The sequence below is a fragment of the Phymastichus coffea genome, unplaced genomic scaffold (genome assembly GCF_024137745.1).
Source record: "Phymastichus coffea isolate CEN01 unplaced genomic scaffold, Cenicafe_Pcof_1.1 PCOF00085, whole genome shotgun sequence".
Taxonomy (NCBI): domain Eukaryota; kingdom Metazoa; phylum Arthropoda; class Insecta; order Hymenoptera; family Eulophidae; genus Phymastichus; species Phymastichus coffea.
In genome coordinates this window covers 96,107-119,580 of record NW_026706896.1, presented here as the reverse complement: position 1 = coordinate 119,580, position 23,474 = coordinate 96,107, and the positions used below count along the sequence as shown (strand labels likewise).

Sequence of the window (23,474 nt, the reverse complement as noted above, 5' to 3'; positions counted from 1 at the left end):
ACGCACGGATCGCAATTAAAGTCAGCGAGGCGCTTTGTTTCCGTGAATCACGTCGCGCGGGGCCAACTTTCATAACTCTCGGCGAGGCTCGATCTGCCGCGGCGCTAGGCGTTGTTGTCGCGCGCATTGTGTATCCCGGGTCCGCCGCCTGCCCTCGCTGCGGAATTCAGACGCTGCTCGGCCGCGCGCCAATTACCGGCCACAAAGGGAATGCCGATCGCCCGGCCAGCGGCATTCTCTCTCCCCGACGTTCTTCTGCCTTTGAGCTGTCTCCCGCAAATTACATACGCCCGGGCCGACGCGTGCGCGCGATCGCCGCCGACGAGCTTTCGCGATCCGCTTACGAGCTGCTTTCGCGCGGCGGCACCCCCGCTTTTCGCTTGTCCCGTCCCCCTTTTTTTTCCTCCGTCGCGCCGCCTCCCGCGGGGATCAAATGATAGTCCGTATCGGCGGAGCGAGCACGACTGCGCGGGGATTACGCCCCCGGCCAAACTCATTACGCACATTGTTCCCGAGTGCACGGCCCGTTCCGGAGCTCGCGCTTCGGCAAAATCCGATGCGACTGGCGTTTCTCCCTCTGCCCCGCGCTTTTGCCGTCGCGAAAAAAAGAGGATATTTCCATCGACGCGTGCGACGAAAATGTCCGGAAGCAGCAGCACGCGCGCGTTTTTTTTCCGATTGCCGGCCCGGCCTCGCGCGCTCGCATGACAATGAGAGCATGCATCACGAACGGCCCGACGCACGTGGCGCACAGTCGGATTATATTTACTCCGGGCCGTATGGCTTGACAATATAATTAAGCGACCGTCGGACTGTCCGGGAATAAAATATGCGAGGGATATGCAGAGGTGACGTGCGAGGCGCGACGAGCAGAGAGAGGCAGGAGGCAGCCGCTCGAAATGTCACAAAGGGCTTATCCGCCGAAGGCAGCTTGATGAATAATGACGAACGCGACCCGCTGAACTTGACACGCGCGCCTGCAGCCGGCGAATAAAAAACGAGCCTCAGCTGTGATTATTGATTCATCGGGTCGCGCGACTCCCGGAATAGCCCGCGCGGGGCGCGCTCGCAGCCGCGAATAATTGAAGTCACGGTTGCGCGACGCCGCGCGGCACACATTGCCGCGCCGAGTTCGGCCCGGACACAAAGGAAGAAAAAGGACGAGCGTCGCGCGGCTGCGATGTGGGCCGGCAAAAAAGATGGCGAGGCGCGCGCTTCAAGTTCAGCGACCCGGATTACCCGGCATCGATCTATCGCCGCGCGGCATTGTTTCCCCTCCGAGGAATATTCCAGCGGCGAGAGCCCACGGTCTCGCGCAGAACTCGATAATCCGTGAAATAATTTCTCGGCGCTTATCGCGCTCGGACGTGTAGGTGCGAGTCGCTCGTCCAAATGGGACTTGTTGTTGCCGCTGCCGATGTCGCGGAAAAAGCCCGGACGCCGGATACTCGTTTAACGCACATCCGGCCGAATTTCCAGATCGCAGCCGCGGCGCGGCGCCTTTACGATTGCGCGAGATCGTTGAGCTTTAGCGGTTGCGTCGCCTGCCTACGGACAATGCCGCGCAACCACGCCCCGCCGCCGAAGCCGACTCGTCGACGACTTTCGGCGGACGCGGCTCGCTTAGCCAAAGCGGACCAACGCTTCCCGGCCGTTCTCGTGTGCGGCTTGCGATCAACGCGTGCATACTGCGTCGACGCTCTCGGCGACGGCCGTCCCCGTCCGAGTCGCGCCCCGACGCGCGGAAGCAGCGCAGGAGAAGGTCGTCGACCGAGAGGGCATTTGTCGGCCCGGCAAAAACAAGCTCGCAATTCAGTCGGCCGTATAAATCATCGAATATCGGGTGGTGGAAAAAGCTCGGAAATAATTCAGAGCGAGAGAGACTTTGCTCGATCCCCGGCAGTAAGTCACATCAGTCCGCGACTGCTTGCTCAACTTTGACCCGGTTCTCCGCGAGCTCGTTCCGACGCACGCCCAGTAGCCGCAACTGTGCGCGCGCCAGCTGCGTTTGTCAATTGGCCGCGAGCGCGCGCGACTTAATTCGAGGGAGCGAGCTTTGCGTCTCTCTCTCTCTCTCTTTCCTGACTGCGCTGTCGAGTCGTTCTCTCGGCGCTAAACGATTTACGGCTCGGCGAGAGGAGCGCGTTCGGCCGTTATCTGCCGGGAGGCCACGGCAAGAAGTGCGCCGATACAGCTATCGCCGAGGCGGGACTAAATTCCAAATAAATGAAAACGTCGCTGCGGCTCATGAATAATCGACTCGAACGAGGGGCGGCTGTGAAAAAAAATGGGAAGCTCTCTTTCTCGTTTTCGAATCGTCTTAAAGGAGCGCCAAGTCGACCGGCGACGATAAGAGTGCTCGGCGCGCGCGAAAAGTTTATTGGAAAAGATACCGGGTGAGAAATTCGAGAGAGAGGGAGAGAGAGAGAGAGAGAGAGAGAAAGCAGCCGACGTCTGTATGAGCGATCACGTTCCAATACAATTTATCCAGCAGTTCAGCCGGCGCCCGCTTCCCGAGCCAAGTCCTCGGGGAAGAGGAGCGGAAAAATGCAGATTACAAGTTATTTAAGCCAAACAGATTGATATTCGTCGGCGAGGAAAAGCCGAAGAGGAGAAATCGAAGCTGGCTTCTTTATGGATTTCGGGGATAAAGAGGCAGATAGAGAGAGAGGGAGAGAGAGAGCCGAAGCAAAATCGACGGGGCAGAGGCTTTCTCTGTGCATTAAGCCACGTGACTGGAATACCCCGACGTACAGATGCAGTGTCGGTTGTCGTCGCGTAGGCGGCGCATGCCGAGCAGCCAGCGTACCGCTTGGCAAACTTTGCCCCTCCGCCCCTCCAATGATATTTTATCGGTATTTCAGGCCAAGTCAACTTCTGCTTGCTTGCGAGCGCGCCTGTGTACGTAATGAGGCCGATAAAAATTTCGCCGTCGGCATCGATTTCCTTCTCCTTCTTCTCCTTCTTCTTCTTCTTCTTCTTCTACTTCTTCTTCTTCTTCTTTTAGCTCGTCGCCGCCTGCAAACTCATCAAACTTCTTTTCTTGGCCTTGCGCTGCTAATCAAGCGGCGACCGCGCGCACGTACACGCTCGATCATTTGGCGCGCGTTCGACGACGCGGAGGTCAATGAATTTTTCTCGGGGACGGGCAGGAGGGCGCCGCCAAGATACGCTCCCCTCGGAATCACAGTGTCCTGAAATTGCGCACTCGCTCGCTAATCAGCGTGCGACTCGAAAGCCTCTTACGTCGACGTTCGACGCGCGACACAAGAGCGCGCCGCCTATCGTTGCCGCGAGCCCGTTTCGCCGTACACGACTTATTCGTCAAAGCAACCGGCGAGCGTTTGCCCTGGCCTGCTCGCGCAAGGCAGATAAAAAGCCGGTCGCGAGTCTAAGCGCCTTTTCTGCTCGCTGCTCGCTCTAATGCAATAGTGTAATTCGAGGCGGAAGCGCGCGGAGGAAGTTTGACGAGCGAGCTTTCTTGCCGAGGGGAGAGCGGTGGCGGCGGCGGCGGCGGCGGCGGCGGCGGCAAAGGAGAGGCAGAAAAGAAGGCTCTCCGTTGGAGGTGTAAGGCGCGCCTGGGAAAAGCCTCGGCTCGGCTAATTGAAAAAGCGTAATTCCAGAAAGAAGGAGCGCGGACGGGCTTTGTTTCTCGGCTTCCGAAATGACGCGCCGAGCAGCGGCAAGAAGGATGGAGATAAAGCGAGCGCGAGAGGCGAGTAAGTAGCGGAAGGAGCCAGCCAGCCACGCCTGATTTATTCGCTCGTTGGCAGTGTAGCCGGGCAGAGAAGAGCAGCGCGGCACTCGCCACTCGTGCGGACCTCGCTGCAGCTCTGCCCGGGAAAAGCTCTCGCCGATTACGAGCGCCGTGCGAAGCGAATAATTGAAAGGTCCTCATTTCGGCGCTCCGCCGCGGATCGACTCGGACCCCCCCCACCTCCCTCCCGCCGACTTGTTGCGGCAAATGAGATTTCGCTCTCTCTCTCTCTCTCTCTCTCTCTCTCTCTCTCTCTCTCTCTCTCTCTCTCTCTACCACGGCTACACACTCATGGATTATTCATGGCGCTGGCCTTAGCCGTGCCGCACACTCTCAATCATCGGTCGATTCCGCTAATAAGAAACCCGCCAGGCCGTTCGCCGAGAGGCATCCAAGCGCTCCAGCGGAAACGAAGACTAAAGGTGGGGGCGGCGCTGTACTCGTCGCTGGCTGGCGCGACGGCGAGCGGCCGCCGATCGTCGATTCCGACTGATTATGCAGCACCGGCGATCGCCGCCGATTTGTTCGGATGCCGGCCGAACCCGACGGCCAGCGATCGATCGATCGACCGCGGCCGCCTCGGTCAAGCCAATCAGCGACGATTACAAGGACGATCCAATTCGCAGCTTTGGCTCGACGATGGCTTTCGGCGGGCAGCTCGTACGGACGCGAACGGCTGCAAGCGCGCGAGGCGTCCCTGGAAAACGGTTGTCTCCCGCTCTTCTCTAGTCTCCGCCAGCTGCGGAATGGGATTCCAACGGCGACGCGACGCACTTGCGATTCCAGCGCGAGCCGCGCAATTCTCGGCGGCTTATTGCGATTCCGGCGATGCCGCGCGGTGCCGCGCGGTGCCGCGCGGTGCGCCAGACGCGAAGATCCCTTACTCACAGCTCGTCGACTTGACTGCCGCAGCGCGTCTCCCCTGCTCTCGCCCGCTGCTGTTTATCGGCGGCCGCTCGCTCGGCCGATGCATTATTCAGAGAGCCGACCGGAGCACAGGCGCGAGCCGCCAGCGAAAAGTGCACTGGCCGAACTCGCGCGACGTTAGCCCTGGCCCCGTCACGCCTGGCCGGCCGCGCGGACCGACGCGTGTCTGCCAAACGAGCTTTTGGCTCTTCCGTCGCTTGGCACGCGGGCGTCGACCCCTCTCCGCCTCTACGGTCTCGCCGCGGCCCGAACGGTCGCGTTTAATTGAGACGAGAGGCTTGATTGAATCCAAGTTGGCTGCGGGAGAAAAGTCGGCGCACCGTCTATTGGATTCCGGCCGAGGTCGACGAGCCGCGCGCAGAATGTTCGAACGAGTCGGGCGAAGAAAGCTGGAGACGTACGTAGGGGACGACTGATCGAGTGCGCGAGGTGGAGTGGCGACATTTGAATGTGAAATCGGCGCGCCAAGGGCCGAGAGGCAAGAACCGTTCTCGCTCTCTCAATAATGCATAATTCATGGGGGCTTCGAGTATCCGTGGAGCAGCCGCACCGGCAGCGCGACAAATTTAGCGTAGTGGGCGCATAACGGAAAATTGCACTGACCTGTATGCGGAAGAGCTTGCAGAGGGGCTTGTAGGCGTTGGTGCCGCAGGTCATGAACCTGTCGGGGCCCAGACGGCCGAACACCCTCACGTAGTTTTGGCACGTGTCCTTGTCGCCGCCCTTGAGGTGGCACAGCTCCTGGTGCGCGTCGCTGCTCGGCCACTGCAGCCTCTGCAACAAACGTATCGCGCGATTAGTCTCGGGCGCCAGCTGCGGCGGCGAGGTCGCGGCCACCGCCACCTCGCCCTCTCGCGCTTGTCTCTCGCCATTTCGGGCGGCGTTGCGCGCCTCATTGCTCGCGCTGCCTCTTAGCCGCCGAGGCGAAGAAGGCATCTCATGCATAATTCAGAGCTAAGGACTTGCCAAACAAACAAATAGCGAAAGCTGCGCCGTGCTCGTAGCAAATGAGAAATTCCGCCGGGAAAGCGCGCGATTCTCTCTCTCTCTCTCTGCCTCCTGTTTTCGAGGCCGTCGCTCCGCCGCGACATCAAGGAAATTTATATAAGCCAAAGTGAGTCGCTGGTCGGAGCGCCGGGGGACGCTGTTTTCCTTTTTTCTCTCCTTTTCCAGCGGCTTGCCGCTTTGATACGTCGGCCCGGCCTCCCCTCGCTCCCTCGCGGCGCTCTCTCCGCCGATAAGCCAGCTGCTTTCTTGCGACCGCGCGGATTTCCTTTATTCCAGCTCCAGTCGCCCGTCCGCGTGTAGCAAAAAAGGGGGAGAAGACGCTCTGCCGTCGTGCAAATAGATAAAGTGGAGCGCCACGGCGGAGAGGGATTAAAAAGACGAGAGAGCTAACGAAAAAAAGGAAGAGCGAAAGAGTGGAGATAAGGCGCCGCCAACGAGGGAACGACTTCGGAATAGCCAAGAAGGTCACAGGATGCTGCCTCCGTTCGCTCGCTTCTTTTCTCCGGTGCGCTGCAACTTTGCGACTCGATGCCGCCTCCTTCTTGTTCCAGTCTCCTGCTGCTGCGTGGCCGCCGCCGACACTTGTCCATTGAAAACTAGCGGGGGCAAAAAGCTCGACGCCGGCTTTTACAACGCACCACGCGCTGGCTCTGTTGCCATTGTTGCTGCTGTTGTAGTCGTCCTCGTGCGCGTCCTCCTGCTCGTCCTCCTGCTCGTCCTCCTACTCGTCCTCCTCCTCCTCCTCCTCATCCTCCTCGTCGTCGCTGAGCCAATCAGGCGGCAAGTTCCGCGTGAATATTCATGGAGCTGTGGCGCTTGGCTTCGGCAGCCGGAGAGGCGCGCGGAGGCTCACGGAGGGTGGGACGTTAAAGGACTCGGCTCTCGCAGACTTGCGGGCGTGCGTCAGGTGAGCCGAAGCGCTTAAAGCTCGCCTGACGTTTCTCTGATTTGTCCCGAGAAGCGCACGCCTCTACGCAGCTGCTGCACCGCGCCTCGCCGACGCGAGAGCTGCGTAACTTTGAGGCGCGCGGCCGACGCGACTGGCGCTCGAATTTCTCGCAGACGCGCTCGAACTTGGCCGCAGCGGCGCTGGCGTCTCGCCTCCCCCGCGTTTCTTTTTCCCTTTTCGCGCATTTCAATCGGCTGCTCGCTGCGAAACAGCAAATCGAGCAACTTGGAATCCAAGCGCAGACGTGCGTCTTGCCTGCAACCGAGTTTCGGTGGCGGGAGTAACGAGTGGTAAATGCCTCGACATTCATCGAGAAGTTAAATAAGTCTTAGCGCGCGCGCGCGCGAGCTGCGCCAAAGAAAGGCCATGAATTCTGTTTATACAGGTTATACATGCAAATTGCACAGAGCGAGCGTGCGCGCAAGTTCCATCGCGAGAGCAAGTTTTGCGCCGGCTACAATTGAATTGCTCGGCTGCTTTGCATACCAACGCCGCGGCAGCGAGCGATTTTCCCTCCTAATAAGCCAGAAACAATAACGCAAGAGCGCAAGCCCTTGTCTCCCGCGTGCCCGTTGCCGCTGCGTATCTGAGTCGCGCGGGGCCGAAAAACCACGAGCGCGCGGCTGCCTCCGGTCTCGCGTAGTCGTGGTCGTCGTCGTCGTCGTCGTCGTCGTCGTCGTCGTCATTGCGCAAGCCGACAATGCCGATCGCGACGCGCGGCCATTATAGAAATGCCTCTTGGCCGACGGAATCCGACGCGCTCGTCGCGCAATTAGCGAGCGGCGGCTGAAAGGAACGAACGGTTCTCGCGAATTCCTGGGCGACGCTCGGCCCGCGTAAGCCGTCAATTAGAGACGGATTGCCGCCGGGTTGACCGTACTTTTGCGAGAAGCCCGGAGCCGCGCGCCATCGAAAGCGCCGCGAGCACGAGCTAATTGTCTTTCGGCTGGCGACGAGGCAACGGTTCCGCGGCCACTGGCAGGCGCGTAATTGCGAGAGAGGGGCTCTCCACGACTGATTCCCGACCTTCGGCCGTGTGCTTTCGCCGCGTCTCGACCTCTTAATTGCTTGACAAATTCGCGCAAAGTATAGACATATATATATATGTATATATATATACACATCTGCCTGCACGGCGCAACCCCGTCGACTATAGACTCGTATTAACCTTAGTTGGCGGTATGTAGTCGGCAACTTTGTTCTATTCTTGCGCACGCGCAGCTCATTTAATATTCACGTGCCGTAATCTGCGCTAAAATTAAAGTCCGCTGCCACCGCTGAGCTTTGCATGACAAGACGATTTTAGATAGAGAGTTGGAGGTAGAAAAGGAGCAGGGCAAATCCCTAAAAATGTCGGAAAGTTGAACGAAACTTTGAGCAAGTTTGAAAACTAGCTGGGGCGCGAGCCTGGTATCGGAGAGCATCAGCTGGCCTCTCTTTCTCGATGAAATTTATTAAAGAGAGTGAGAGAGTGGCGGAGCGCGGCCCGGAAGACAGACGCGACAGCCATAAGTCAGGAAAAAGTGCCTCCGCGCAAGGTTTCCCTGGGCAAAACGTCGAGGGCCAGTGCAGCAGGCGAGGAGCAACGAAATTAAACGTCGCTCCGCCGCCGGCCTGCCGCAATCGAAGTTCGGCCGGCGGAATGCGCCTCGCGAAATCAGAATCGCAATCAGCGAGGAAACAAAGGGAGAGCCGACCGGCGAGCTGTTTCTTTGGCTCGTTGTCCGTCTGCTCGAGAGCCAGGCTCTATCTCTATTTTTCACCCGCCCCGGCCGTCTCTTATTATTACGCCAGCCAAGTTTCGAGGCTAGTTTCCGAACGGCGAGCGAGCCCCGCCCTCATTGTTCTCCGCTGAGCAACTCTCGGCTGTGCTGCCGAGCAAACCGACATTGTTTCCGCGATATTTTCCCCCCGACGCAGCCTGCTAGCTCCTGCTTGCTCGCCTCTTATTCCGGACAATCGGCTCTCCAACAGCCGAGAGTCTGAGCTTAATCCAAGTGCCGTTTAAGAAGAAGAACGAGGCCTTTGATTAAGCTCGACTCGCCGGTCAGAGCCGGGGCTGCAACAGCGCCAGGCGCAGCCCGCGCGCGAGCTCGCCAAGTGTTTTTATTTTCCGGGCGAGAAAGTTGGAAAGGCAAAACGCCAGAGGTAATGGACCGCGGGGAACGAAGCCGACGCGCTCGTACTCTCGCCAAACGACCCCCAGCGCGCGCGCGCTGCCTCTTGCTCTCGCCCGCGCGCCCGTGATCGATTGATTACCACGCTAATCGCGAGCGGCGAGCGGCCAAAGTCCCTCGTGCATCGCCGACGACGTACGTACACACCGGTGTGCGATAGCCAACAGCCTTCCTGGCGTTTTTCGACTGCGCGCTGCCGATATTGCCGAGTCGCCCGTTCGCCGTCCGAACTGCTCCTTGTCGCGAACCAATCGAGGGCCTGGCTTTCTTTCTCGCGCCCCCGCTCGCGGCGCCGTTCTATCGCGACTTCTCCGATACATCTGATTATTTGCGCGGGGCGTCGCGGAAAAAGCACGAGAGAACGGAGAGGGAGAGAGGAAATATTCTCGGCTCGGTTGGGATAATAAAGTGCGAACGTCACGCGAGCAGCGTCTAATTATGATTGGACGTCACGTGAGCGAGCTATAAAAAGACTCTCCTTCTCTCGTTTTTTTCTTTCCCCTCTCTCTTTGTGGATCCCCTTATTTTGTTGTGCCAATAACCGGCGACGGCTCGTCGTCCCGATAAAGCCATCGATTTTTCGTTCAGCCACGCGCGCACTTTGTTTAGCCGCTCGTAAAGAGTTCACGACGAATTGTTCGCTTTCCACGGGCGTGTTATTATAAGGAAATCATCGTAGCGGCCTCGTCGGCTCCGCCAGCGTCCCTGCGTCTACAATCGCGTGGCGTACAGTCGTCTCTCCCTCACGCTAACTCGCTGCAAACCATCAATAAAGACCTTCGTAAAGTATGCAAACCCCCACTGTGGCAAGCCAAGTTTTCACTCCGGCATTAACTTCGGATAACTGTATTAAGCGTTTCGTCGATTCTCCGCTAATTTAATGAAACCGATCCTCAATTGGCTGCAACGTATTCGCTATAACGGTTCAACGACATCCACATTCTCTCTCTATCTCGAGTGCTAAATATAAAGTGCTGACTGCGGCCGCGGATGACGGTGCTCGACACGCGCACCTGAAAATCAACCGAGCTACCATAGATTATTGACGGTCTAATTTGCTGGAAATTCACGAGTGTTGCACGTGCGACAAAAAGAGAAAAAGCTCCGACGTGGATTTAACTATGTGTAGCTGGTTGATTAAGCTATGGGACCTCCTCAATTTTAAACGCCCACGTGGTCTTCCTCCGAAATGGCTCTCGCCATGTAAAAGTTGGAGTTGCGCTTGGCCGAGCGTTTTCCTCAACGGTCACCGATACTATCGTACGTGCCGTGTACGCGCGTACGCAGCGGAGACTGCCGATTATTCCGCGTTTACTTAGCACTCCAAGGTGAGCCGAGGCGAAATAATGCCTCGGCTCAGAGCTCGTCGCGCTTGCGCATCCGGTGTCGGTGTCGCGCTGCCAGGAGGACGATAATGCAGGCTCCCTCTGCTTATTCTATTATTCAGCAAGTTTCTCTCTCTCTCTCTCTCTCTCTCTCTCTCTCTCTCTCTCTCTCTCTCTTCCGTTCTCGTTCCCCGCTAATCGAGTCAGCGCAAAAGAGAGAGAGAGAGAGAGAGAGAGAGAGAGAGAGAGAGAGAGAGAGAGAGACAGAGAACGGCCGAGAGATAGGAGCACTCGGCTCTCATCAATGCTTTCATCCATCATGGCTTTGTTGAGGCAAGCGCCGGCGACGACTACTACGACGGCGACGGCGCACTCTCGCGCATCAATCTAATTTGGCCGCCCTCTCGTTCGCGCACACACACTCTCCGTCTCTGTCTCTCTGTTTTTGCGCAGTCCTTTGACGCTGCGTCGCATTGATTAAACTAACCGCGCCAATTGGCTAGCCTCGACGTGTTCCTTTTAGCAATGGCACTCGGCGAGCTCACTCGATCGCTGCCGCACACGGCGAAAACGACTGTGTCTCGTTGAAATATGCAAGAGCGCTTTGGCGCTTGCTAAGCGGCGAGAAAAAGGAGCCACCGCAGCGAGACCGTGGCGCAAAAAATGTTCGCGCGCGCTCCGAGCCCGGCAGGCGTACGTATGCGGACCAATCGAGGCGCAGCGAATCGAGAGCGGCGCGAGCTGCCGTCGCGCGCCAACCTGTTTCGGCGCAAGGCCAAGAGGCTCGATAAATCGCGCGAATCGCCCGAGTCCCTTTAGCGCGAGCGGACGTCAACGGCGACGACGACGACGACGACGACGACGTGAAAGTCGTCGAGGGAAGAAAGAGAGGGGCGGCCGTGCTTTTTACGCCCGCCGCTAAGTGAATGACCGGTCAGAGCCGCCTGCCGTCGCCAGCGCTGGCTTTTGCCTCTCACTACCCCCACCTCCCGCTCGATATCTCGCTGAGCGTTCTGCATGTTGCGCTACCTGCTTGCATGCTCTCGCGCCGCCTGTAATATTATCGGCGAATCGGCGCGACATTGGGTTACCGCGGCTAATTAGCCAGGCCCAAGGGGCCGGCCCCGTGAAACTTTAACGCGCTCGGTCCTTGGTGGCGTGGCCCGAGGGCTCTCATTCGCGTGCTTCGTGCGAGACGCGGCTCGGATTAAGCGGCGCGCCGTAATAACTGCTGCGGACGTCTCGCACTGCTCGCCGGCTGGCTGCTTCTTGTTCTCCACTTTTTGTCAGCGCTGCCGTGTACCCGTGGAATTGCTACTCGTAAATTATACAGGCGCGACACAGTACAGTCCCGCTCGACGTTCGCAAATGCTTCTCGATCCGGCGCGGAAAGGATCGAAAAGCCGTCAAGGCGATACGCAGAGCAAGTCGGATCGCAGGCGAGAAAAACAATGGCAGGTTCGCGCGGTCCCATTCTCGGCCGCGCGCGCGCAGTCGGTTGAGTTACGGTGCAGGTGCAACGGCTGCGGGACACGAGTGTGTCTCGACGGGCGGCGCAAGTGCGCACGAGCCAGTCGCCGGGCGAGAAGAAGCGAGCGAGCGAGAGAGTTGTGCAAACGCGGAGAGAGAATTATGCTCGGGCCCGTTATGCGCTCGGCTCGGTTGCGCGCTGCACCGCTAGCTCTATCGCGCGCGCGCGCGCGCGCCAGGCATTCCCCGCGGGCATCCCCGCCGATAAGCTATCGCGGTGCCCGAGCTTCCGCGCGGCGACGCGTTCGGGAAAAGCCCGTCGCGGGGCCCAACTTCCTCTCCGCTCGCCTTTCCACCATCGCCTTCGGCCATCCGACGCATTCTCGTCTACTCGCGTTCCCTCGCTTTTTTTATTAACCAGCGCCAACGAGCAGCAGTAGCTCGAGAATGTCAGCCTGCAGCGAGAATCGCGCGAAAAAAAGTTAAAAGAGCCTAAAATTCCGATAAAACGCCTCATTAACAGCCAAAGCGAGGTGGCGGAAGGGCGGAAAGGTGGAGGGGGGGAGCGAGTCTCGCGCTGATTGCCGACGAAATCAGCAGTGGCCGCAGCCGACACAAGAAGCGCGCTGGATTTTCGAGGCGCCGACGTCCCAACGATTTCCGGTATCACCGGCGCGCGGAAAACGTGACCGAGTCACTAATTGCGCGCAGACGACAACGACTGCGATGACCTTACACACGCCTCGTTATAAAGCCGCTTCGCGCGCGAAAACGTGTAATAGTGCCATGAAGCATTATCTGGCTGCAGCTGCCGCTTCTCTTCCTGGATAACGGAAACACGACGTCCGTGTGCGTGTGTGTGTGCGCCGCTGCGGGCTTTAGGGATCGACCGATGACTTCGTATTTACGGCTAACTATTAGATCCAGCCGATCCGCGTCGGGCGCGCGCCATTGTAATGCAGGCTCTAGCGGATTTCGTCGCGATATCCGATATCGCGCTACTAATTATTTTGCGGCCAAACGGCATCTACGCGACCGAGGGATCATTTTTCAAAAAAAAAAAAAAAAAAACAGAAAAAAACGGACGCTCGTACATCACTCGGCCCGGCATTCTCGCGCAACACGCGAACAGGGCGCGTTTTGCGTAATCGGTCCCTCGATTTATCATCGCGGCCACCGCGATAGAAGGAAGGGAGCCACCGGAGGGGAGCACGGTAAAATCCGATAGACGCGCGTACCGTTGGGGGGGGGGGGGGGGCTGCGTCTAGCGCGTGGCTACCGAGTGCGGCACTCGGTTCGCGACCGAGAACGCCAGCAGGTCTTGCGAAAATTGGGGCGGCCAAGTCGTTGCCTCGGCAGGGTGGTAAGCCTAGGAAGTTGTTAACTCGAGTCCTTCGGCAGCACCATCAGGAGACGATGACTCGGCCGTGAAAGCCGGCTCAGCGGGGAGAGGGAGGAGCGAGTCGTCCCCGAGTAGTCTGGCGGCGCGTGGCCGCGGGCCTGGCCGTAGGTCGATAGCAGCCCCAGCTGCGCACGAGCCAACTTGACGAGGAAAAAACTTGGCAGGGATTAGTCGCGCTAATATCCGCTATGAGGCTGCTGATGCGCGGCGTTGTTAGCGAATTAGCGGAGCTTTGGCAGCGTTAATTCGGCTTATTCCGTCCGCGTCGCAGCCAATTAACGGCCACATCTAGAGGGCTGATTTCGGTAGCTGCATAATGGCCAATTTAGCCAGTGAGTTTGTTTTATTGGGCCGCGAGGATAATCAAACTGGAAGAGATCGCGGCTCGCAGGCTGCGGCGCGCGGCCATCCAATTACTCGACGGCCGATAAATCGGACAAAGGGCATTGTCGTTTTATCGGTATCCGTTAAAAATAATAAACAGGCCGTAAAAAGAGAGACGGGGAGCGCTCTAGGCGGCGCGCCGAGAGACCGTTAAACGCGGAAAAAGATGGAAAAGCGGACTTATTGTGCCGTAAAAAGTCCAGCGAGAGCCAGAGACCAGACGCTCCCTTTAATAAGACGAGCAGAGAGAGGGAGCGAGAGAGGCTTAACGACTTGCCGCGCGGCGCAATAAAAAAGCACTCATTATCCGCCAGAGAGGGAATATCGTCCTCCAGTGCCGAGTCCATTGAAAGCAAAGCTACGGCACGCGCATCCGCATCTCCCGCGCACAGCTCTGCTCGGCTTCCAGCTGCACGGGCCTTTTGGAGTTTTGCTGGAGTCGCCAGGAGCAAGAAGAAGAAGAAGAAGAAGAAGAAGAAGAAGAAGAAGAAGAAGAAGAAGAAGAAGAAGAAGGAGAAGGAGAGGCAGAAGGGAAGAAAAAAAGAAAACAAGCGAGCGAGCGGCAGAGTTGCCGCGCGCTGACTTTAAACTTTGATTAGCGAACTCGCAGCAGCCAACTTCCTCGCCGACTTTGGCTTGGCGCTGCGGCGCAAAACTCGAGGCTCTGCTCCCTTCAGTCGGCGCGCGATAATAACTACAATTTAGAAAGCGTGTATCGCGCAGTACGTAGCGCTATCAAACGCCAAACTTTGCCGACCCACAAAACGCTCGCAAGGCGCTTTGGGAGCGAAGGGCGAGGTCGGGCGGGGAGAGGGAAGGGGAAAGACCGGGCACTTTGTCAGGGCGGGCCGAGTGTCATATGCCAAGCGAGGAATCATTAATTGCCGTGATTGCAAGTCTCATAGCGCGCTCGGCCGCAATCAGCCTCGGCGGGCCGCACGACCAGTTGGTCGGCGGAGAGGCAGCCCGCAATTAGGCAGCTTATCTCTAATTGAAAAAGAAACGAGTCGGCTGGGCACGGCGGCGCGCGCCCAAGCCAACGCAAGTGGATTACAGACTCACCTGATCCGGGATTTCCGTGAGGTCGTGCAGGCTCACGTTGTAGATGGCGTTCCTGCAACAGGCAAAGAGAGCGCGACAATTGAGAGAGAGGCGGCGGAGAGCGGGCGCGTGGCGTGAGCGACGCCAGCGGGGATTAGCGGCGGCCGGGGCGGCCCGGGGGCGCCCGCATGAATTTGCAAACGCGACTCCTCATCACGCGACAGCGCTGAAACACGCGATAACGCTGCTCGCGCGCTCGGCGTAATTAATAAAAGCGCCGTCGCGGATGTATAGGCTTAATCGCGCGGCCGCGCCGGTGGCCTGTAACGGCAAACAAACAAACCTACCTAATTGCCAACAAAAGCCCTATGTTGATTCGCCGCCCCGCCGCCCCGCCACCCCGCCGCTCGGGCGCGCCGATCGACGGCGCGCTGCCTTATCGGCTCGAGCCCTTGTCGAGTCGCGCAAAAATTCGCTCGCGCGGCTATCTGGATTACGATCCACAGTGGCGGCCCGGGAGGGGGGAAAGAGGCGGCTATCGCGGCCACAGGACCATTCCATAAATCCGCGTAATGCGCGAGGTAAACGTGCCGGGCAACATCGACACCAAGCCAATAGCCGTCCGTAGATCTCGTCGCGTTTGCAGCCGCAATTGGGCGCGCCGCGGAGAAAAAGCCCGGGCGGAGCACTTGGCCTCGTCACGCGGGCCGAATATAACTCACTTAGGAGGGGGGGCGGCGCTCCGAGCTCGGCTCGCGCGGCGGGCTTGGGGCGCAAATTTACGCGATAACGAGCCGTCTAATGGCGTGTACACCGAGCCGCCGGGGCATTTGTACATGCGCCCGCCAGCGGCACATAACTTTGCCGATTACGCGTACACGGGCGGCGGACCGCGGCGCGCGATGCAAGCAGCGCTCCCCGAGGAGGCCAGCGGTCGCCGACTGCCCCTGCGGGGCGTACGCGCACCGGCGAAGGAAGAGGCAATCGCGAATCGGCCCGAGCGGGTCGAGAGACGGCGCAGCGCGGCGACGAGTGCGCCGATTCCGCGCGCAGGATCCGCCGGCAGCAGCAGTCGGCCGAGAATAATACGCGCAGCTGCCGGCACCGCCGCCCTCATAAACGTATCTCGCTGCGAGCAGCCGCTGCGAATGCCGGGACGTAAATTTTCATGGCGCACTTGCCGCCGTCGCCGCCACGCGCTTTCTTCGATAAGCGCCCGCGGCAATTCATCGTTTCGCCGCGGCGAGGAGCGGCAGCCAGCGCGCCCGCCGCCGTCGACTTCTGTTCTGCTGAATGTACTCGACGCCACACGCCGGAGCCTTTCGCCCGAAAATCATCGTTCGCGATGCCAGTCTCTCCGTCTTTCTTTCTCAAATTTTCAAAGGGACGACCGACTATACGCGCGCTTGCCAAGGCGGAACTTGCCACAACTGTTTACGGGCTCGTCGGCGCCAGCTCCGCCCGTGCACAATGTCGCTTTGTAAACCGCGCGCGTAGACAAAAACTACATGGCTCATTCCGCCACTGCAAGCTCGACCTCACTATATTCCGCGATTCGAAATTCGCGACAGACGTAATGAGCTCAGTTGCACCGGGAGAAGCTAAGTTAAATTAATAATTAGTAAAAAATTTAATGCGACAGCTACAGCGTGCATTGCTAATTATTTGCATAAAAATAAATTGAAATTAGGTTACAGCTCTCAATTTATTTACAACGTAGGTCGCCTACTTGTTAAAATCACCTGGATTGAAACGAGCGAACTGTAACCTGATTTGAAAGCACGTCTGCATACGATATGACGAGCAAAGTGCATTGCGACTTATGCGCTTGCAATTCTCGATTTGAACGTAGGTATCTTTGAGGAGTTGGACCGAACCGACGCGGCGAACACGAGGAACGACAAGTTCGGCGCGGGCGCGACCGAAATGCCGACGGTCTGGACGCGGCGAGGTCCACGCGCTCGATTCGCGGTCCGAGACGAGGTTATCCAGCCGAGCAGTCCATCAGCTTTGGGCGACGCGACGACAATTAGCCTAATTCCGTTTGTCCGGGCCGGCGCGCCTTTTCGCTCGGCGCTGCGCGTCTTGCTTGATTGGATTGCGCCGGCGATTTTTGCCGCTGGCCCGATCGCGTTAACAGTCACGGCGCGGCGGCGAGCAAAGTGCCGTGGAAGCGAGCAACAAGTGCGGGGTGCCCCCTCCTCCTTGCCCCGTCAATCGTCCGCGTCGGGCGCGCGATTTAATGCGCCGATAATGGACGTGTGCAGGCTGCTGGGCGGCGAGCTCGTCGATCGACAACTCGGCGGCGCACGCGCTCTTCGGCGCGGGCCAACTTGGCTTTCACCGTCCGATGGCCAGATTGCGCGGATCCCCCCGTTAGTCGTTGGCCTTTCGTCGAAGACTCATTTGCGAGCCGGTTTCTCGCTGCGAACGGGCTGATTCCAGAGCCCAATTGAGTCATCGACTCGCGAGTCGCGGCAGCGGTGTCGATCGCTCGCGAGCGTCGAGTTCCCGAGCAAATCAGCGCTCCGCAAATCGATTGTGGGCTGCGCGGGCCGCTGGACGGCCTGATGGGGTACTAGACAAGAGGCGGCAAAGCGCGCGCCCCTCTGTATATACATTACCTTGCGCCAATCAGGACGAAAGTGGAGGAGCGCTCGAGGAGTTTGAAGTGCTCGACGTGGCTCTCGTTGCCGAGGAAGCGCTGGCCGATCACCTCGCCTGCAACATAAAACGAAGACCCAGCTTCAGAGAGAGAGAGAGAGAGAGAGAAGAGCAGCATAGCGAGGCGGCGGTGGCGGCGGCGCGCCGAGCAAATTTAAATTTTGCGCTCTAGTGGCCGGCCGACTGATCCGGTTGCCAGCGCCAACTTTAAATTAAAACTTGCGCTCTCGTCAATTTTTCATTTTTCCGCGAGGCACGCAGATTGGTTGACTCGGTGCGGCGACGGCGGAGCCTATTAGCCGCCCGAGCTGGAAAAACGGTCGCAGTCGGCGTCCAATTTCGCCTTGGATAAAATTTCAATTAGCCGAAGGCGCCTCGGCGGCGCTGCTCGCGGGCCGAACGGAGGGGCGCTTCTGCCGGAGCGTCGATTGTTCCCCCGATGCGGAGCGCGCGCAAGGTGCCATAATCGCGCTTCCGAGGGCCGCGCTAATTAACTCGGGCGAGGCGATTGTTTTGCGGGCTGCTCGTCTCCTCGGCGCGCGCAGATTTATTCATCGCGGCTGATTCGAAGTGGGCCGAACGAGTTTGCCATGAATTTTCATGGGCTCGTTGCGCGAGCTCTTGAAAAAGAGATCGAGCGCGAGCCGAGGAGGACGAGGCGGTCGCGCGCGCGACAGCCGCGCGCCGGCGTCTGTTGTAAAATTCCATGCATCCGAGAGGCAGCGCGCGAGCTGTGGGGGCTACGTCACGCTCGCGCATGCACGGCCCGAGTACGTGGGTCAGAGTGTATCGGGGACGCGATCAACGGTTCTGCGCCGACGACCGCGCGCTGTACCGTTCGGCTCGACTGTTACCGCGAGAGTGAGGAGAGTCGGCTCCGCGCACGCAGAGCGGAGCTCGCGGCCGACCGCGGCTGGACCGCTTCGGTCGAGTTGGGAGCTCGGTCGGGCCGAATTCGGTCGAATCGATCGGCGGTGCAGCAGGCAGCGCGCGCTTCGCCGAGGAAATCCGCGGCAATGCACTTGGAGCAGCAGCAGACGCGAGAATAGCCTCCTTATTTGCAGACCTGCTCGCTGTGCCAACTAGGATACGCCGCGGAGGATTGCGGACGCGTCATCCGTCGCATTCGTTCTCCTTTCTCATGAAATTCTCAAGACGCCGGGAAAGAGGAAGAGGAAGCTCCCGAGTCTCATCGGGCGGAGCGAGAGCGGAGGGAGGGGTCGGAGGGGGCGACTTTATGAATTTTTCAGCGAACCTTCGAGGCTTCAATCTGCAGCTGACGGCGCCGGAGAGATCTTCGCGCTGCTCGTGCTCGGCCAAGCGCAGTGCGAGTCGGCGAGTATCGATGATACTCGGCGCGCGCGCGCGCGAGATGATTATTTGACGCGGGCCCGGCCTCCGGACAAGGGCAGGCAGGCCGGACGGCCGATTTATCAGCCGGCACGCTCGGCCGCCCGCCGGCGATTCATCCGGCGGCCGCCGCTGAATTCGTCATCGCGTTGGCTGCCCGTGGCGTGGACCAGCCGCGCGTCGACTGGCCCCCGCCGGCGGTCAATCAAGTAACGATGGCGAAGGGGGCGAGCCCAGGCCACAAAGGCGGGGCCAACGCACGGAGGAGCCCCGAGGAAAGCGCGACAGCGCGAGTCTCCGAGGAGGCGAGAGGCGAGCGCGTCGTCGTCGGGTGCGCGGGGCGCGGGGGCCGGCGTTATCGCGCTCGCACGGCCGACACCCACGCGGGCCGCGCTCGCACGGCGGAGCCCCCTTTTAAAGTGCCATTCCGCTGGCGTGCGTTTTCTTATCGGCCGGCCGGCCGACTGGCGCGCCGGCTCTCCGCCTGCTCGGAATGCGGCGCTCCACGGGCCTTTGTGCGGCTCCGCTCGTAAACCGACTATCTCGCGCCTGCAGGTGATATCCCAGGCGTCGAGGAGAAAAGAACGGAAGAAACGGCGGGGCCGGGCGAGCGGTGGAACAAGTGCACAACAAAATTGGCGTCGCGTGCAATTAAAAGTTGCCGGGGCGAGCAGAGACAGTTGGCAGCGCGGCGATGAATCAGTGGGTCACGCGAGCTTGCGAGCTCCGCCGGCTGGTACCAAGCGGTGCCCACCCCCTCTGGCGCGCCGGATCACTCTTATTCTTGCCTTTGCATTTTTAGCCGCGCGCGCTCACCCATAACCGGCGCTCCGTGCGCGCGGCCACCAGCGTGTGATTGCGGCTCCTCCAACTATCTGTTCGACCTGGTTTTCGTCCTCGCGAGCGGCCGAGCATTCATCATCGTGAGCGCGGTCGGCGCCGTACCCGCTGCCACTGCTATATTGCTCTTTGTGCTTTAGCTCGCAGTTAAAGCTGCTCTTAATGAGGAGGGATTTACGAGGTCGAGCAGGGCTGGCTCGGTGTGATTCGCTTGCGCCGCGCCTCTCTGCATCGGGAATTGTGGGACAGGCTGCCCGGGCTGCGCTCTCGCGCGTCGGCATCCGCGTCGGCGCCCGCGTCGGCACCCGCGTCGGCACCCGCGTCGATCCGACGGCTGCCCGCGACTGCGGGCGGCCGCGCCGGCGATCAACTAGCCTGCTCCGCGGCGGCTCGTCGGCGCCGGCGAATCGAAAATTTGGCTCGGCTTATCGGCGTTGCCGAGCGCTTATCTCAGCTCGGTGCAAGCTCGCGCGCGCGGAGATGCGCCCGTCCGATAAATCGCTGAATCGCTGCCCCTTATGGCTCCGGCGCACGCGAGCCGACGTCTCTCCTCGTGCGTGGCACGCACCGCTGCTCGTCGCCCCGGCCGCTCGCCGAGCTTCTCGAAAAATTAGCTCCGAGTTTGTCGCGCGAAAGTCGAGTTGCAGCCCGCGCCTGGGGCGAACTTTGCCCATTAACATACGCAGTGGCGTCGGGCCGCGGCATCGTCATTTCCAATGGGGCCAGCTCGCGGCCTCGAGGAGCCGGGCTGTCCCGTCGAAAATTGAAAAATCGAGTTGGGAAATTCGCGCGACGCTCGGGCGCGGGATCCGTGGCCGCGCGCAAAAGCTCGTCGCCTGGCTCGCGGCGAGCAACGCGAAGCGCGGATAACGCTCGCGGGCGATCGAGGCTGCGGCGCCGAGGAAAAACCGAGCACGCCGCGGCGTCGGCGCTGCAGCTGATGGCTCTCGCGGCGGCGGCACGGTGCAGCCCATGAATAAGGCTAACGCGAGCGACCGAGCGACATCAATATTGCATGAATGCGCGCGAGCGCGAGCGGCCATAAATTACGGAATTTCTACGCAGCCGTGAGGCCACAGTGCCGCCACGGCGCTGCTGCAGGTGTTCCACGTTCTCGGATTTTCAATGCTCCGAAAAAAAAAAAGGGAAAGAAAAAAGCGATCGGCTCGCTGCTGCTCCCGAGCGGCTAATTAATCACAATCAGCTCGACAGCCGAGCGAAGAGGCGCTTTCCTCATCGGCGTCAATCGAGTCGACGGGATTCGCCGAGCCAGGGACGGCTCGCGTTGCGCCAGATATCCTGGCACGCATTGTGCAGCCTTTTAAAGGCTAAGCGCGAGAGCAGCAGCGCCGGCTAAGCTAAAAAGGCCAGAGCCGGCGAAACTGGATACATCTGCGCGCTCGCCAGGGAGCTTCTTACCTCCGCCGAGTCGTTGAACTCGACTCGCCGCGAGGCCTGTCTCTCGGCCCCTCTCCTTGCCATCGCGCTGCCGTCCCGTTCGCAAAAAACCGCCTAATGGCTGGCACTCGTGCGAGCCTCGATACTCCCCCCCCCCCTGCTCCGAGCATCCAGATCGGCGCCGCGCCGATCCTCGTGGCCTCGCTCCACCGACGATCTTTCGCAAAACTTGTCGTTTGCCCTCGTCGCTTACCGTCGAGGCTTGTCCGATAAGCGTCCAAGCAGAAACAGCGAGAGCTTCCCGCATGGCTCCGACGGCCAAAACTCATGCACTCCGCGCAAGTTCATTTCCCAGGAGGACGCCCACGCACGCGGCCAGCGTAGATGCAAAAACTGGTCGTACCTCCGCGGAGCAGCTGGTCCGAAGACGCTCGAGCACGGCCGAGGAAGGCAAGCGCGCAATCGTCGAGAGGCTGCGAGCTAGCTAATGACGAGGACTGTGACGCGCGCGGAATCGCGTGTTGCGCGAGCTTCTTAGCCGAGGCCGCTCGTACGCAAGAACAGCGTCTCGGAGCGCAACGCGATTAGCGAAAGTCGCGCGGCAGTGGAGCGCCGCGCGTTGTCAAAAGTTTTACACGGAAAACGGGGGGAATAGTCGCTAGATTAATCTCGTGGTCGGGTTTATCGCGCGCGCGGAATGCCATCCTGCTGCGAATTGCACTTGCAATTATTAAAGGCTCGGCCGCTTTGCTCGCCAATTTATCGCGGAGCCCGACTGTTATTCGCCGCAGTTTTCGGATCTCGGTCTCTCGCTCGAGCTCACAGTGCGAGTGCGGTGACGCAAGAGAGTGAGAGAGCGCGAGAATGAGACGCATCGCACAACGGTGCTGCCGGAGCAATGTCTCTTGTATATACGTGATTAGCGGGCTGCTTGCTACCGCCGTCGCCGCCGCCGCTGCCGGCGATCGATCCTCATCCTCGGCTAATTAATTTACTGTGGCTATGCGCGGCGCTGGCTGGCCGCACTAATTTGGCCATCGATTACTCTCGCGGCCGGCCGCAGCGATACGCCCAATAACCCGAATATTATCGTCGTCGTACCTCTCCGCGTTGCGGCGCTTTCCAGCGCTAATATCTGTGCCAGAGACGAGACTGCACTGCTATGTCTCCTCTTTGGCAAAAGCCCCTCGAGCGCGGAAACACAGAGGGAGAGAGGGGGAAGAGAGAGAGGGAGAGAGCTGCTGTAGATAACACAAAGCCGTAGCGCTTGGCAGTCAAACTTGAGCCCGAAAGCACCGCAACCGACAGCTACTCGCTCTGCCTCAGTGCTAGCGAAGGAGATACGGATTTAAGCGAGTAAGCCTCCTCCCCCCCATGCTCTCTCTCTCTCTTTCGCTCGGCCTCCCTGTTATTTTAAGCAAATGTTGTACTTTGATAAATCCTGAACTAATATGTAACCGCTCACGCTTATCCTCATCCTTCGCAGTCCGACTGTTAGACGTTAAACCGATGACTTACATGTATTCATACCCACGATCCACCTTTCGACTTGCAGAGATTGCACTTTGGTGTAAGCACGGGCAAAAATAGTTTCGGTCATTGATCAACTCGTATTCCCAAAACTCTGATTCGACCTACAAATGTTTAACGGAAACGCTGACTCAATTTCCTTTTCGTAGAGAGTTGACTCAAGAGCAACGATCAGTCTAGGAGTGATCAGCTTTCGCCATCGAGGAAATGGTTTAATCAGCTTTTCACGGCATTATTTCGGCCTTTGAGAATCGAGCCTCGAAGCGAGGCGGCATTGTTGCCGATACGGCGAGGGTGGGCTGAGCGTAGTAGACTCGGCGAAGCACGGGCGTCGTCGAGTGCTTATAATCACAGCTTCCGTCCGTTCGCCGGCGGAACAGCGTCTGCCGAAAACGCAAGCTCGGTTGCGCCCATTGACCGCCGCGTCGGCCGTAACCGAAGACACAATAGTCGAAGCTCGCTCGAGGCACTTGGCCGTAAGGTCCAGCGGCATCTGGCAGCTGGAACGACCGGGTATAACTGCGGCGGCGCGGTCGGGCTGTTTTGCCGAGTTGGCCCGCAACCCCGAGCTCTCCCCGACGATCACCTATGCGTACGCGCAAGTCCAACTCGGCTCGGGAGCCGCGCACTCCGCGCGCTACTTTGACCCGCTTTGCCGCCTCGCGGCGGGCATTATTTGTCTCGATAATCGATAGCGCGCGCACCCTCGCGCCGCGTGCTCTCGCGATGCTCGTCAGACGGAATCGAGAACGAAGAGTGCGAGCTTTATTGGGAAACGCGGTTGCCGAAGCGACCTGTCGAGTAGCGACGATCTCGCGCCTCGCTTGCTCGGAGAGCCGCGATCGATCGCTTAACGCCGTTATCGACTCGTCGGAGCCGACAAATGGCCAGCTATAGCTGTAGCTGCGAATTCTTTCCCGGCAATACAGCCGCGGATTGGCGCTCGCCTTGAATATTTTCCCGGGCAAGCCGGGGAGCGAAAGCGCGCGGCCCATTGTGTTTAGCGCCGTTGCGCGTCGTCGGCGACGACGACGACGACGCCGAAAAGATTTGCAGCCATTGCAGCTGCGCGCATTGTGCAACTTTGAACGAGCGACTCGAGAAGGACTTTTGTCATTTCCCACGAGAGATTTAATGAGCGGTGGGCAGAAGCGATCTCCCTGCGGCGGGGCTCCGCTGCTCGAGCGAGACGCGCTCCATTTTTCAGTTTACCGGCGCTCGGCGACGTATCGGACCATTCGCTCGGGCGCGG

General features: G+C 59.4%; 1 protein-coding gene across 2 annotated transcripts in view; it reads right to left on the bottom strand.

Annotated features, from left to right (window-relative positions):
* The window catches only part of LOC131668911 (semaphorin-1A-like), a 100,983-nt gene that overhangs the window by 18,073 nt on the left and 59,436 nt on the right, over window positions 1-23,474 (bottom strand). For both annotated transcript variants that reach the window (XM_058943393.1, XM_058943394.1), the window contains exons 3-5: window positions 17,065-17,161; window positions 14,462-14,513; window positions 5,288-5,458 (exon numbers count right to left, since the gene is read on the bottom strand). In XM_058943393.1, the coding sequence (XP_058799376.1) occupies window positions 5,288-5,458; window positions 14,462-14,513; window positions 17,065-17,161 (320 nt within the window). The remainder of the gene's footprint in view (window positions 1-5,287; window positions 5,459-14,461; window positions 14,514-17,064; window positions 17,162-23,474) is intronic.